Source organism: Gopherus flavomarginatus, chromosome 5 (genome assembly GCF_025201925.1).
Source record: "Gopherus flavomarginatus isolate rGopFla2 chromosome 5, rGopFla2.mat.asm, whole genome shotgun sequence".
NCBI classification, from domain to species: domain Eukaryota; kingdom Metazoa; phylum Chordata; order Testudines; family Testudinidae; genus Gopherus; species Gopherus flavomarginatus.
Window position 1 is genome coordinate 72496718 of NC_066621.1, and position 17008 is coordinate 72513725.

A 17008-nucleotide genomic window follows, 5' to 3' on the forward strand; every position below is an offset into this window, starting at 1 on the left:
CTTGAAAAGTGAATGGCACATATCACGTATCTTACCTCAGAGTTGCTTCGAAGTTCTGATTCTGTGTTTGAAATAGTTTCACACAAAGGTCCATTGCTATCTTCCCCTAAAGGGTACAGGAAAAAAAAAATCACATCAAAATATATATTTCCTATTTAAAACCTTTTTTAAAGTGTAAGAGAAGCAAAAATTCAATGCATCAAGCTAGAAATACTAATTTTTCATTAAAAAAAAATCAAAAGTCAAAGCTGGGAAATAGTTGTACTTCTCAACAACAACCAGAAACTTCCTTCACAAATGATTCCTGTAGCCTCGGAGACAAAATACTCCAAGTGTTGAGCTCAAGTTCCACTAGCTCATTGTAACCTTGCAGTCACAGAAATAAATTTAACTCTGATAAATGAATGTCAGAAATCTCAGAAGATAAAATCCATTCTTGCATGGAATGTCTGATAGGATCATATCTATAAGGGTCACACATTGAGAACCTTGCTGCCTGAGTTCTGAAAATTCAATTTTCCCTGAGGATGTTGGCTAGAAATTGAAATTGGCCTGTCATTGTTGGGGAATCAACAGCTCTGAAACTTCACAAGAGGTCTTTGTGAATCACAGATGCCTGTGTAATGGAGATACGGCGAGAAACTCAGGAGGGGTATCTACAGCTCAGATTACCAAAATCCTCGTTATTTAAAAAAAAAGTAAAAGGGATTTCATGGTGTTACTTTGATAGCAGCACTGATTGTTAGCATTACCTACCACATGTATACTCAGCCCACAATACTAGTGCTTGGTGTTGATATCACTGTCATCTATCGCACCCACACCTGTGCTTGAACTGTAATACCAGAATGACTGACTGCCTCTCCTTGATAGATGCTCTGCAAGGGCAGAGTTAGTAAATATCACCATGGAGCTAGGGTTTATATTGGCCTTAACTCTAATAAGGAGGCTGTGGACTGTGTCCCTGTTTGACTTCTCTTTTATTAATGTTTAAAGGTTGCTGATATGTCAACTTTTTTATTATATTCAGGTTTCATTCTAAAAAAAATAGTAAAATACATTTTATAGAATTTCCTTGTATTAAGAAAAAAATTAAATGTAGGGAAATTGTGTGTGTTCCACATTCTGCTACTATGAAACTGTATAGGCATATAGCAAAACAAGTATTCACTATAGGGTCGAAGTCTTGTCAATTCAGCCTTTCACTTTTACAACGAGGCATTCATGCAAAAGATTAACAAGATGGTTTGTTTTTGGCTGTGCATGGAAAAATATGCCTTTAAAAGAAACAAGAGAAATAAGAGAATTATTTGATCCACACACTGGAGCATTTATAGAGGGGAAGATCATCATTTCCCTCCATTTTCAAGAACACAGATGTGCACAGGGTCTGATTTTCAGAGGTGCTGAGCACTTGTAACTCCCATTCATTTGAATTTAGCTGTGGGGGCTTAGCACATCTAAAATCAAGCCTATGCAGTTTACCAGAAGAGCCTGAAGAAACACCACAGATAAACATGTATTTCACTGACTTGCTCTACAAGACGAAACGACAATTCACATCAAATGCTGCATTATCAGCCTTTCCCCTTTCCGCAAACTGTTCCAAATTTCAGTGTTGGTTTATCTGTGTATTTTTTTCCTCGCTAGTATAAACCCAGTAACTCATTTATTACACTTCTAGTGCCTGCAAACATATCCATATCTGATGCCAAAATCTCATCTGGTTTTCTCCAAAAGTGATGAAAGTCAGGGAAAAAATAAATTTACTTTATCTTTAAGAGCAAACTTAATGCTCTTAAAGTAATATGTGTAAGCTTGTTTCTAAAATATATTCTTTATATTTTCACCATCTAAGGTGAGGAGATACTATATAACAAACACATTAATTTACTATAACATTCAGAAGTTTCCCCATAAAACGTTATCTGAGACGTGGTCTACACTTAACACTTAGGTTGACACAGCTATGTCAGGCAGGGATGTGAAAAATCCATATGCCAACCTACCCCTAGTGTAGATGCAGCTATGTCAATGGAAGAATGCTTCCACTGACCGAGTCACTGTCATTTAGGGAGGTGGTGTTCCCACAGTGTTGGTGCAAGCTATGTCTATACGATTCAGTTATGCCAGCATAGTTAAATTTGTAGTTACATACTTACACAATTTGCACATACAAATTCTGTTTGTGTACCCATATTTGGAGATCTGCACATGCACATTTGTTGATGCAAATTTACAGGCCAGTGATGGGTGGGGTTCTGTGGCCTGCCTTGTGCAGGAGGTCAGACTAGATGATCAGATTGGTCCCTTCTGACCTATGAGTCTATGAGTCTATCCTTGAAAATTCAGCTCAGGAGTAACAGGATTATTTTCTTCCTTTCATATCCCACTACTATCCCTTAGGTATCACTTTGAGGACCAGAGAAAACTGTGCTCCTCTCAAAATAGAGGTTCATAATTCCTGTGGTGAATATTTGTTTCAAAACAATAACACTAGATTTTCAGAAGTACAGACAAGGAAAACGGCTTCAGCGCTGACCTTTTAATTCAATACGTCTCAGCACAGCACAAATACTCAACACACAACAGAAAACAGACCTGCACTTAACATGAGAGGCATGTCACAAAAAAGGACATTTGACTGCTTGATAGTTGTTGATAACAAGTAATTAGTATTCTTACATTTGTCCCATTTATTTGAAAAACAAAGCTGTTCATGTCACAAAATACCTAAAGAAAGCTGGAACTTAAGACAATGACAGTCTGAGATGAAAGCCTTACAATTTTTAATCCTGTTGTATTATCATGAATGTAGAGTTGAAGAGTTTAATGCTAAATTCAAGGGAAACTATAACTCAGAATTGTAATATTGAACTGATCTATCAGCAATGTAGCTGATTACATATGCTGGGAGTGAAAACAGCTCTATCTGTTTTGGCAGCATTCGCATTTAAACAAAAGTGTCTTTCCTCGATAGTATTAATAAGGACAATCTCTATTTCCAATCAAGAATTTACATTAGAATGTATGAGGTACATGTTATAAATTTAACATGGTTCCATGTATCTCACTGGTTTTACGAAATATCTATGACACAACTGATCTAAATTCCAAATCTGAACAAAGAGAGAAACAAAAAGATGACACACAAAAAAGAGAACACGGCATATCGCTGGTTAGTACAATACCTGCTGACCTTGATGGCTTGAACTTGGTGAGAACTGCAATATTATCTTTAAGGGAAAAAACATTACAGTAAGAACCAAAAGCCTGAAAGTCACATCCATTTTATATCATGATACAGTTAGTACAGACCTCTCCTGTTGCAGCAGACAAAGCTGCCATAACCAGAACAAGCCACTAGAGATAAAGGGTTATCAACTGAGCAAACAGTATGATTTTTATAAGACTCCCTCCTAAAATAAAAATCTCTAGAGTACATTTTTGTCCTTCACCCTCTTACACAAGCATCTTATTCAGCAGCCTAAAACAGCATGACAGCTACAACAGCAAGAAAAAGACAGTCACGTCTGCAGTAAACATTACTTCCGCTTGCCAAAGATGACAAAAGAGAGTGCATTTTTCCACACATACAGAGTACAACAACAGCAGAGGCCCTGTTTTGCTATTCAACATTAGACTGCCTAATAAAGGTAAACAAGAGATCTAAAATGACTGTAGATTCAAAGGAGTATGCAATAAACACATCTATTGGAAAATAAATAGACTCATTCACCTTACAATGAAGAATTCAAGCAAATAAATTGCTGTCAGCCGCTGCAATGGCTCAAGCAGTTAGGAAATAATCACAGGATAACCTACATCTATAGAAATCCACTCTAGAAAGATAAGGACACTTTTCCACATTTAAATATGAGTAAATGTTACTGCCGCTCCATAGTCAGCAACATGGGGTTTCTGAAAGAAATGTCTTCCCACTGCAAGCACTGTCTCTGATGTCTCTTCAATTGGATCCATAATTGAGGCTAAATTTTTCAAAAGCACCTGAGTGATTTAGGACCCTATATCTCATTGTAAGTCAATGAGACTTCCTTTTGTTTGTATTAATTTCGTCGGGTGACTTACTTATGAAAATGGGACTTAGACACTTGAAAATTTTACCCCTGAATCACTATACCCCCTCCCATGGCCAAAGCTGTCAGTTTGGTTGTACAAGCAGCCATTGTTTGCAGGAGGTAATAGTAGAAATGTATTGCCAACCAAATCCCAGGGCGTATTTCATTATCTGTATGTATGAACACCCATAGAATTTCAGGTACTTTCCACTTGAGTGACAGCCCAGGACGATCAGACTGCTGTAAAATAGCCCCTATGAGTCAACAGTAGGAATAGAAATGTGGAGGGCATAGAGCTGCTTTGACACTTTTGCTGTTTTTTAGATAACTTACTGTATATAAAAATAAGGTATTTATTCACTAGGGAGATCAGGTATATTTTATTATAAATGTGCACAATTTCTTAAGTAATTACAGTACAGGGCATTAGACTAGCATTCTACATCTTTACTGGAATTGCACAAGAGGTCTTCCTTATGTGCGCCAGGCAAAAAAGAAATACATTAACAAGCAAAAACTCAAAATAAAAGCAATTGCATTTCACATATCTGCATTTAAGAAATGGATTTTTTAGATAATTCAGTGTTTCAGAAACCTAAATATTGGCTTTCTTCTTAAATCTACCTATTCTTCTTAGAACCCTCTCACTCCAGAAAGATCACTGACAAAATCCTCAATGGTTTAGACAGTGGTATACTCACATATTTTCTAAGTCACCAGTAACATATTCTTCTAATGACCAACAGGTGAGATAGTGCAGTGAGGCTGGTAGTCACACATTTGAAAAAGCAGACACATGGCAGGAGACTAAATGAATGCACTAGACTTAATATGATAACATGGTGAAACCAGGTAAATTCACTCTCATGGCAGGGAGACCCAGCATAAATGGCAGAATATTTTTTTAATTAGCAAGTAAAAAAACAAATGCAAGATAAAAAAATCAAGGAAAAGCATCATAAAATGTAATCTGTTCATTTACCCTGGCATGCGTAGTTTAATTGTGAAGCTTTATAAATACAATACACTAGTATACATATTCAATGTATTTTCAAAAAGCAATGAAGCCTTAGTAAGGCAAGACCATACTGCAGTTATGAACTATTACATCTTTTCTGAGAAATGAGATGAACTCCATAGGACTAGCGCTACTGCTAGTGCGAGCCTGTGCAAAGTGTAAGCAAGGGACACTACCTTCACACACTCCACACTAGCCAGAACAGTTGGTCAGCTGCAGAAATGAACATGCTCTGCACCCTGTTTAAGGATGAAATGGCAGCTTTGCTTCCTCAAAGCTCCATAAGACATAATGGGTCAGACCCTGGACTCAATAACCGTTCTATGTACCCTTACCGTTCTACGTACCCTTAACTCTGGCATAATCGGGAATTCTTCTGCCACAGGCCACATCACCTTCCTGCTCTACTGTCAAGGGCATACTTACAGGCAGGGACATGATCAGAGTGATGCAGCACTCTACCTGTCTTCAGCAGCAATAGAGACCTTTGAGGGAACGTGTGGCCAGGCATAATTTAGAACAGCCAGAAGTGGGGAAGCATAAAGGTGGTTTGAAGGCCTTTTTTCCTTCATCTCTGGGTTTACTCATAGACTTTAAGGTCAGAAGGGACTATTACGATAGTCCAGTCTGACCTCCTGCACAATGCAGGCCACAGAATCTCACCCACCTACTCCTGTAAGAAACAAAAGTTATTTTATTAAGCATAAAAAGTAGCCCCAATACGTACCTTCCTTTAAAGAGGGTCAACCAAATGCAGCATCCTTTTATTATATCTTTAAAAATACTATTGGGATAGACTGTAACTTTGAGTATTTGCCTGCAAAAGAAAGGGGAAGGGATAGCTCAGTGTTTTGAGCAGTGGCCTGCTAAACTCAGGGTTGTGCACTCAGTCCTTGAGGGGGCCATTTAGGGATGGGGGGGGGGGACTTTCAGGGACAGTACTTGGTCCTGCTAGTGAAGGCAGGGGACTGGACTCAAAGACCTTTCAAGGTCCCTTCCAGTTCTATGAGACAGGTATATCTCCATATATTTATTTATAACATCCCAGGCCCCCTTTCACAGGCTACCCGGACTTTGGGTCCAGGTGCATAGCAGGTAGGTCACCTCAGACCTCTAGAGCAGGTGGGATGGGAGAGGTGGATCTCTGACTCCATTCAGCATGCTGACTAGCATACTTAAGTTAATGTGAGGAGTGTTGCAACTTATTTCTTGCATAAGCAATAGCTATCTGAATCTCTGCAAGGGGGAAGCTGAGAGTGAATTGTGTCTCTGAAGCATGTTTCTGAGACACAATGCCTCCCTGGATTATTCCTAACTGGTGGTTTACACACATTCAGAGCTGTGCCTAAATACACAATCTATTTCTTAGTAGATTTAAAAAACATTGTTTGAGTTCTTAGTGATGTCAACATGATTTATTATGTTTGTCTCGCTGGGCACAGATTCAAGCTTACCCTGGTACAGCTTCACAGAAATCAATAGAGTTATGGATGAATTTAGCCCTTTAACTTAAGCATGTGTCCCCAAACTCAATTACACATGCACACACAGAAACTAAGGTACTGGATCTACTCTCCTTAAGTAATTTTTTTTCATAAATCATACTGTTCAGCCCTAAAAGCTACTGCACATCCATTGTATGAACAATTATATTCTTGAAAAGCTGGCCCAATTTTCAAACTAATACATACCCAGAACACAGACAGAGCAAGTAGCACAGCCTCCCTTAAAGATATCATTAAGAAGCTAGCACATCTGAACTGATGCTTATAAATAATCTATAATAAATAAGTAATAATCCTAAGCAAATGCTAATTAGGTTTTTCTCTCTCCCTCTTTCTAGAGGCTGCAGAGATGTCCAGCAGTTAAAAATAATACAGCCTCATATAAAGGGCCTTTGTATCAAAAGAACTGAATTTCTCTCAGATAATACATTAATATTGTACGTAAATAAGCTACAAGAAAATGTTATGTTTCTAAATCAGCAGAAATATAAACAAAGTGCAAGGAATGAACTGAAATCACCTCTTACGTTCCTCATGTGAATTCATGATAACATAGTTGATGCAGAACCTCTCTTAACTAGAGATACCTGTTTTCCTGAGCAGCTAGGAATAAGATGCTGCTACAGACATTTACATTGGTACCACTATTTTGTAATGAAACATTAGTACTCATCTCTAAAAACCAAGCCCAAATTAACTTTAAATATACTCACTCTCTACAGTGAATGCAGGGATAAATTCTGCTCTCACATCAGCGTAAATCCAGACTAACTCCATTAGCAGCAGCAGGAGTCCCCCAAAGACATCTCGGATGACTAAGGAAGAGGCCTTGAGGGTGAACATGCAGGAGCAGGAGCTATGCCTCCCTTTCAAAGGATGTAGTAAGTGTTATCTGCTGCACTGACACTTTCATTTACCAAAAAAAGTGCTTTATTTTTAAACTTTGCTACAAACAAGCCTCCTGAACTGTTCCAAAGAACAGGGTGTTACTCACATACAAGAAACAAAATTTACAAGAATGATAGTGCGTAACAAAGCTTCAACATACAGCAGAGAGACAGAGGCCTATTTCCAGTGCTAACAAAATCTCTTTTATCATTTTAGAAAGAATGCCTAGGGCAGCTCCAACACGTTAAATTGATGCAATCCAGAACAATATATCAGAAAGAAAAAGTTTATCATTGTGCAATGTTTTTAATCTCCTACACAGTACAGGTCAAATCTTAAAATCCTTACTCAGTTGTCAGTCAATTTTATTCAGGAAAATTTCAGAAAATTCAGAAACCAGAGACCTTGGATTTGACCCTTTGTGTCTCTCTTTCAAAGGATTATAAAGCTTCCCTTTGGTATAAAAGGCATCAGCTTTGGAAAAGGTCTGTTTTTAGCAAAAACCCACAAACAAGGGTCTAGTGGCACATGGCTTAAATGGTATTTTAATGTGGTGGTGCTGGCAACTCTTTTCAACAGCACACAGGATTTGAATAGCTAGCAGTGCTGGGAGTTCTTTCCAATGTGGGCTATAATAAAATATCATTCCGTACATATTATATGTTACAAGTATCATCAGCTCATCATTTTGCAAAATGATACACATCTACATTGATAATCTTATCAATTACAGTTCCAAAAAGGAATATTCTAAATTGCAGTAATTGGACATAGGGAGAACCTATAGTATTTATAAACTGCCAGACATTTAGGTGGTATTTCAAATAAAAGGGAAACAAGATGCTGAAGAAGCCTCCCAAGGGTGGATTGGCAAAATACCAAACTCTGGAATTCCTGAAAACCGACCTAATTCAGTATTTCAGCTGTAACAACTACTATGCACTTGTTTTCACTGTAGTGTACTGCTTACGTCTTCTATACCCTCAGGGCCAGATGTGTCCATTACTACATATGTGGCTACACAAGAAGATGAAAATGCTCTGGATACCTGCTTAACTCACACACATAGAGACGTGCCACGGATCACCCCTCTTTATATTCAAGAGAAGAGGCTCTGCATGAGAATGCAGCCATGATATACTGCACACTCCAAAGTTCCCTGAAATCACTGGGGTTATAGTGGTGTAAAATTGAAGTAACACAGTGGTTAATTTTATATTATTTATTATTTGTATTATACTGGTGTATAGTGGTCTCAACCTGATGGGGGGCCCTATGCACGAGCTACTGTACAGAAATAGAGTAAGTAACAGTCACTGCCCCAAAGAGCTGACAGTCTTGAAGACTGTAACAGCTGTGTGTAATGAACAATAATATGGGATAACAATAATAATAAGATGGTATATACAGACTAGGTGTGTGTAGGTGTAATAAGATGATCAGAAGCAATAAAGACAAAACCAGGCCCTAGATTTATTTTCACTAGGCAAGTTTTTGCATTTCATTCCATTTCAACATTGAAATTCAACTGGTCATTTCACATTATATTTTTCCGCACGTTTTGGTTCTCAGGCACAAGTTTGGTGATCTATTCCATTGGTTTTCCTGACCTCTCCGGAAATACGAGTAAAATCCAGGACCTCTGGAAGTCATTGGGAGTTTTGTCACTGACTTCAATGAGCCAGGATTTCACCTTCTATGCTTAAAATCAAAACAGCCATAACAAAAACAGAACAACACAAAATCGTTTTTGTTGTTTTGTTTTGGATTTTTTAAAAAAGAATCTCATTAAAACCTTCCTATTTCTATTTGGTTTTGTGATCTCCCAATTTGGAAAGCTCACGTTTTGTGCCCAAGATACTGTAACAGAGATGGGATGACTTTTTGGGAGCTGGCACTAGATCCCAGATCATCTCAGAAAGAAATGTTTCCCATCAGTCAATAAGATGATTTGGGCAATGGACCATGGTCCTCAGGTCTTACGGTATCTGATGCAAGCATTAGTCTTTAAAACAAAGTGAAGTGAGCACAGACATCCAACTTGACAATGGCCCTGAAAATGGATGTTTACTATACACGTGTCTGTTGCAGTTTTTACTTGACAGCATGATACATTTACAGAACATTATCAATTTGTCAACTCCAGGCTCTCCAATATCCTAACTCATAGTTAAGAAAACCTCTTTGAATAGCAAACCACAGGGCACTCTGTAGTTTGAGGACAGACTGTAGAAAAATTAAAGGCCTGACTATGATATATTTAGATGTGCTGCCTGCATGTGTGCCCCACCTACAGTTTTCATGGCTTGATGGTGTTCTGCTCTCTTGCCAAGTATTTGATAATGCTGAAGTTTCACAGTTATCCCTATAACCATGGTGAGAAGGCCACGTCATTTCCTGAGATTTTGTTATAAAACTGCGCCATTCCTAAAGTGATTCTTGCTTCTTAACAGAACGTGCTTGGAAGCTTTTAAATCAGTCACAGATACCCAAGAGGGTATACATAAAGCTCTGACCATAATCAAGAACTCCATGCAGAATAATCAGTGTGGTAAATTAATTAAATTTTAATATTACAACTTTATGTTCATGAGTAACCCATATGTTCCTTTAAAATGTCTGTTTTCAAACTGAAGCCTGAAATTATCACCATTTACACTAGCAAGATAAAATGTGACAGCTGTTCTGGCTGAGAAAAGACTATAATTAGTTCCTTACCCTACATTTATTCTTCATCTATAGATCTGTGGGTTACTGTTACATTACAAATGCAAAAACAAACATTCCAAGGGTTGCACAGTAAGATCCAGATTACAACTGGGGAAAGGGCACCAGCAGACCTTTAATCCTTGCTTACTTACGAGGGGCCAGCAACAATCAGTGGGAAGCACAAACACTCGACTAATATAGCGTTGACAGTGGTACATGGATTCCCACGGGAAATGAGGAGGAATAGGATGAAACCAAGCACAGAATCTACAACCAGAATCTAGCCCTAATATAACTGAGTGTGAAGATGAACTCAATGGCCCAAATTCTGCTCTCAGTGACAATCAGGATCCAGACACCTGAAGGTGAGAACAAAAGGTTTAAACGCTAAAAACAAGCCGTTAAACCAACTGATTGCATACTGTGTTATGATACTATAAAAGTATATCAAGTAAGATTTTTTATGAACGCTTGTAATGTTCTGAATTTAATAGTCATTATGAGATACGTATATATGTTATGGTTATGAATGTATGTATACATCAGTGGGTCACAATCTGCAGCCCAATCAGCACACAGCTGCAGCCCATGTGACAGGCCCATAAAGATTGTATATACAGTGTGTGGATGTGGACCACATAATACAGAGAGCTGCATATGTGGCCCACAATGGTAAACAGGTAGAGAACCACTAGTATGTATCATATATAGGTTATAATTGTAACTGTGGTGCAGCTTCATCATCACCTCACAATAGGGCAATGAAGCAATCAAGCAAGGAGAGGCTACCTCCCAAGAATAAGGAATAGCTTCCATACCAGGACACACTAAAAAGATTAGAGCTGTTCAGCTTAGAAAAGAGAGGATTAAGGAGGAATATGATAGAGGTCTATAAAATCATGAATTGTGTGGAAAAAGTGAATAGAGAAGTGTTATCTACCCTTTCACACAATAAAAAAACAACAGGGGTCACCCGACAAAATTAATACAAACAAAAGGAAGTACTTTTTCACACAACACAAACAAACCTGTGGAACTCATTGCCAAGGGATGCTGTAATGACCAAAAATATAACTGGGCTGAAAAGTTCATGGAGGATAGGTCCATCAGTGGCTATTAACCAAGATGGCCAGTGACGCAACCCCGTGCTCAGGGTGACTGCCAGAAGCAGAAGGCAGAGTTGGATCACTCCATAATTGCCTTGTTTTCTACACTCTCTCTGAAACTCTAGTACAAGCCACTGTCAGAGACAGGATACCAGGCAAGATGGACCACAGTCTGACCCCAGTATGCTCTTTACCAGATGAAACTGACTCCCAGCACCGAGCTAATGTATAGCTCAAGAAAGAGCAACAAGAAAGCATCAAAGCACATGGAGAGAGCTTGAAACTGAAAAGAAAACCCCAGTTTTCCAAACTAAGCAAGGAGGGAGTTTTCCCCTTTGAATATTTATAGTGACTGAAGGGGGAAAAAAACGCAAACTGTTTTAAAATGGAAGGAGTTTGAACTGAAAAGTATCCAGAAATTGAGGGGCAGCCTTGAGGAGTGAAACTGTCTGTGGAACACTGAATCCCCCCTATAGCGAGGGGGTTTTGCTGGGAAACTGTTTAAAAGCAATAGATAACTTGTATTAGAAAAAGGGATTTTATCTAATATGGAAGTGTAAAGTCACTATATTTATTTTCTGTGTAACTTGTATATGCTTGTTTTCTTATTATTTCATCTTTGAATGTGTGTTTTTTCTATTAAATAAATGTTTGTTTGTTTATACACCAAGCAGGTCTCTGGTGTGAAAACTGTGTATACTGTGTATGCACAAGGGAACAGATAATCGGGGACTGGTTTCTTACCATCAGAGTGACAAACCACAGGGAACAGTCTAAGTGTCTTAAAAACATGGTGAGGATTGATTTGGAAACACACAGGATTGGGAGGGCTGTTGGGGTCACCCTGCAAAGAGTAACTAAGATGGTGAAAGCCAGGGTGAAACCTTATGCTTATGGGCTGACTACTTGTGGTAGGGATCTGAATCATAGCCACATGGCACAAAGATGCCCCAAAGCTACAGAGTAGGTGGTGACAGAGCTCCTGACCAGTTTGAGTGATCCCCACAACATCACAGTCATCCCAATGTAAATCTAGAATAACTCCACCAAAGTCATTGAAGTTAGGCTGGATTACACCAATGTAAAAGGGAGCAGAATTTTTTCCTAAATATGCAGGCTCAGGCACCACCCAGGGCACTTCAATTTGGGAGTGAGAGGAGATGTTTCTGCTACCCGCTCTTGAAAAACACACACACAGCTGCAGGGTTACCTCCCAAAATTTATACAGAAGCCAGCCCCATCCACTTTAGGTATTTTGAAGCGTCTCTGAGCATGATATCTAAAATACCCACATTACAATCAGCAATACCACAAGTGGCACTAACCTGAACCTTCTGCTAGCAGCGTCGGCAGAGACCCACAACTGAGAAGGGTATATGGTAACTGGAGCACACGCTCATCCCTCCAGGTCGTTCAGTGCCGGAGCTACGCAAGGAAGCTCATGCTGTCACTACTCACATTAAGCTTGTTCTGTGGATGCTGACAATCACTAGATTTAAATTCACTTAAAAGTAAAATTAAAAAAAAATACCAGGCTGAATGGAAGGGAAGGGTTAAAAAAACCCCCAAAAGTCTGACTATTGTGTGCACATCTGAAGAGATAACACACTAAAAATTCAGTAGCAATTAAACACAAGAAGCAGAAGTCAGAATTGCAGAACTTATTTCTACAGCTCAGCATTCACACTATATGAATGGTATGATAGAGCCACGCACAGGAAAATGAGCCTGTGTAATCCAGTCACACCTTTTGGCAGATTTCTGAAATATAATATATTACTAAGGATCATAATAAGGAAGGCTCAACTGCTCTAACATCTCTGTTCATAGTAATTTCTACACACTTTTGAAAATTATGAAAGAGGTAAATGTTGCCTTAATCCCAACCCAGGGAGCAAAAGGCCTAAAAGCAGACCTGCTTCAGGTCTGAAGCTGGCATCCTTCTCCACACATTCAACAAGGACAAGGGAGCAGCCAATGTGACAACACAGTAATGGACTTAGTGCTCCACAGCCTGGTAAAAGAGGACTCATAAAGTCCGCTTACGCAAGCTTTTCCTGGGCGGAGGGACCCTAACAATCAAAAAGTTACTAAAGTACTTTGTACAGAAGATGTACCAAGATAGACCTCAAATGTGATATTCTGTGGGTGAGAAAAAGGGAGTTTCAGAAATGATGAATTCAAGTTCTCTTGTTAGGAATAATGCCTGGGCTAAGTGAGGAGGGAAGGTCTGATTTAGCTCAGAATCTTCCCTCAAGATCCCACCTGCAATTGTGAAAAGTTGCATTAGCTAACACAATGCTAACCATTACTGACTCACTAGTCAGTGTAACAGGATGGTTTGCCCCATCAGCTTGAGAGCCTGAGGCTAAGCCCACCTTGATTACTGGATGAACCCCACACAAGAGAAATCAGGTGATTCCTGTATAAAAGGAATCAGGATGAGTTACTGACAGGAAGAAAGTTAGTCAGGGAATAAGAAGGGGGAAGCTCACAGCAGGAAAAGAAAGCTCTCCAGGGAGGCTTAGGAGAGATGCTCAACAAACAGGGAAGGGACTGGGCAACCCAGAGCGAAATAAAGAGGTGAGGTGAGTAGCCTAGGGAAAATCTCAACATGACTCAAGAAGTTGACCCTAGCAGTGTAATACAGGACCTTAGGCTGGAACCTAGAGTAGAGAATTGGATTAGGTTCCTTTACAAGCCCTGAGAATGGCTATCATAATGGTGGTTTGGCCCAGCAAGGAGGCTGTAGGTTGAACTGAGGGCTCTCTGAGGAAGAGCCCCAGAGAGGCAGAAGGATTTTTGTTTCTGTTAAAAACAGTTTTGGATTCACAGTTTGGACAGCTGTGACCTAGGAAGGGTAGAATAAAGACTGTGACCTAGCCAGAGCTTCTGAATGAGTTTCCACTGGAGTGACATTGGATAGCAGCTCCTCACTGGGCTAGCACTTTCTATGCTATGCCTAGCCATGAGAGGGGTGCCTAGTGATAAGTAGACTTTGATTAAAGTCAGCCTATCACAATTAAACCTTGGTGATATGAGAGAGTTAATATGGACAAGCCTCAAAGCTGTTTGGAAGCAAGTGTAGACAACTATATTATGGTCAAAACTGTCAGTGCTTCATTGCCTTAATATAAGCTACATAATGTTAACATTAAGCTTAATATTTAAATTTGTTCAAATGCATGTGTATATGTCAATTATAAGACACTCTTCAATTCAATACACTAAAACTAGTATTTTAAATATCTAATATTTTCCTAAAGATTTTAAGCTATTAATGACTGATTTACATTTAGGACCACTGTAAAGTGCTAAAAATTAAGTGTGCCACTGTACTATGTTGAATTCAACAAAGAGCATTCAAGTTCTGATTGACAGATTCATAGAATATCAGAGTTGGAAAGGAGCTCAAAAGGTCATGTAGTCCAACCCCCTGCTCAAAGCAGGACCAATCTCCAGGCAGATTTTTGCCCCAGATCCCTAAATGCCCCCCTCTCCCTCTGGGATGAACTCAGAACCCTGGGTTTAACAGCCCCATGTTCAAACCACTGAGCTATCCCTCCCCCAATGCTAAAATATGACCTGTTGCTGATATAAAGTTGACAAACTGTGTTCAACCACACACACATTAACTGTAACTGTATCTGTATCCATATCTTGCTCACCTCTGGTTCAGAAAACTAGGGTTAAAATCTGTCCCCATAGCTTTCTGAAATACTGCTGAACATGGTTGGTTCTGGTCTAAATTGTGTCCAGCTGCTGCTTGTCTGAATCTATGCTAACATTCACTATCGGAAATGGGTCATTTTCCTGGTGTATAACTGGCAAACAAAATTGAGTTCTTTGTGTGACCAATGTTTAACAAGCTGTGGACTTTTACAAATCTATCACAAATGGTTGCATGTCACTGGGAGTATGGTACACCTAGTAATAAGTTCTTAACTAGTATTTTAAAAAATAAGCTTCCATCCATCTTAGATATTATCCTTTAATCACATTGTTGACCTTTTTGCATATTACTGCCTCACAGGGAAAAACAAATGAGACATTCCAAACGTGAGAGCCTGTTATAATTGCAACAAATATCCAAACAATAGAAAGAAAATTTTCTTCCTTCCCTACAGGTATATACAGATACAACTGAGAACATTTAATTAGCTTTATCTAGGGCATTAGTGTGTGATGCAATGAAGCCTACCCGACAATCACACCACTCCTTTAATTCAGCCTCTTGATAATAAAACAGTTAGTACCAATGTTCATTGAATTGCTATTTATCACAAACAACATAAATCTGTAGAGAAAGCTGCTGTCTCAGAGATAATGTTACTGTTACGTACATCTTTAACAATGATCAGAACTGCTTGCAACTCCTTAGAAGGCTCCTTACTTTAATGAAAGATATTCACAAAAGTATCTTGGGTTGTTTACTAAATACTTGCTACAACATTTTAGTATATTTTTAAAGCATTTTGGGAGAGTTCTCATTCCTTCGAATAATCCTATCCAATCTGCTGAATAAGAGTATATTGCAAGCATCCTCACCTACACATGTGACACTGTCCTTTCATTGTGTGAAGCAGCTGTTCAGTATTTCAGCAAGAAGTACGAACTTTATACAGCAAGAACAGCCAAGAATGTCTGATGGATGAAATTGGCTCATTTAGAAAAGCCTATCTCAGTGCTTAATCTTTTCTCCAGGGGCAACAGCAACAAACCTCTCATGCTCCAATCCAACATCCTGTAGTTAAGGGGTGTTTACTAAAGCCAACTAGTCTGCATTTACATTAGTGATAAATTCTGAAAAGCAAAGTATTTGAATTTGTTAGTAATATGAAAAGATTTGCTCAGAGGGATGTGGAAGCAGCTGCACTCTAATAAATCAGGGTTTTTCTTTTAGCTACATGATGAAATATTCTTGGCACCTCTGCAGCTGTAGAAATCAAAATGCCATGATTCTGCAGTGTGAGTTGAGCTAAATAGCAGAAGCCACAGAAGGGAATTCAACACTCCTCTGCAACTCTTTGTGGGTGAAATTCACCTCTATTCAAAAAGCCATGGCCAATGTGTCATTCACTTCTAAACTGAGGAGTGGAGGGGCCATAAGTGCTGGAATGGCCTTGTGCTGGGCCTATCAACAGCACTGCATTTGGGGAAGACTGTGAATTAAATAGTGAACTGTCTGCAAACTGTGTGGTTGCAATAGCCACAAAACCTACAACTGACGGCTTACATTACATAATGAAGTACTTTATTATGAAGATTATGGTGCTAATGAGATGTTTACTGCACTGGTATTCTGCCCCTGGAGCATGCTGTTGTTGGGCTAAGTCAGACAAGAATTAAAAAGTGCTGGAGACACAAGATGCACTCTTCTTTAGATTAACTGGATTTATAGAATAGAATGATAAGTGAGACATGTAAATCATAGTCTGCCACATCCACATTATATTGGTAAACTAATTGCTTAACAATTTTGGCTTATTCTAAATTCAAAGTGCATTTTGATTTAACTACTCTATTTCTATTACAGTTCTCAACATCTTTAGCTAGACTGCAAAAGACAACTGCATATGATAGCATCTTGCACTACAAATCTCAAAGAACAGATTTTCAAATGGTCTAATTTGGTCTAGTTCTATGGAAGTCAATGGAGCTACACAGACTTACTTGGAAGTAACTATACCAATTTATGCCAGG

General features: G+C 38.9%; 1 protein-coding gene across 6 annotated transcripts in view; it reads right to left on the minus strand.

The window, feature by feature from the left end:
• Window positions 1-17008, minus strand: part of ANO5 (anoctamin 5) — a 91771-nt gene that overhangs the window by 62791 nt on the left and 11972 nt on the right. For 4 of the 6 annotated variants that reach the window (XM_050955285.1, XM_050955280.1, XM_050955284.1 and 1 more), the window contains exons 2-3: window positions 3192-3236; window positions 36-106 (exon numbers count right to left, since the gene is read on the minus strand). In XM_050955285.1, the coding sequence (XP_050811242.1) occupies window positions 36-106; window positions 3192-3236 (116 nt within the window). The remainder of the gene's footprint in view (window positions 1-35; window positions 107-3191; window positions 3237-17008) is intronic. The other 2 variants (XM_050955286.1, XM_050955283.1) reach the window with 1 other exon arrangement.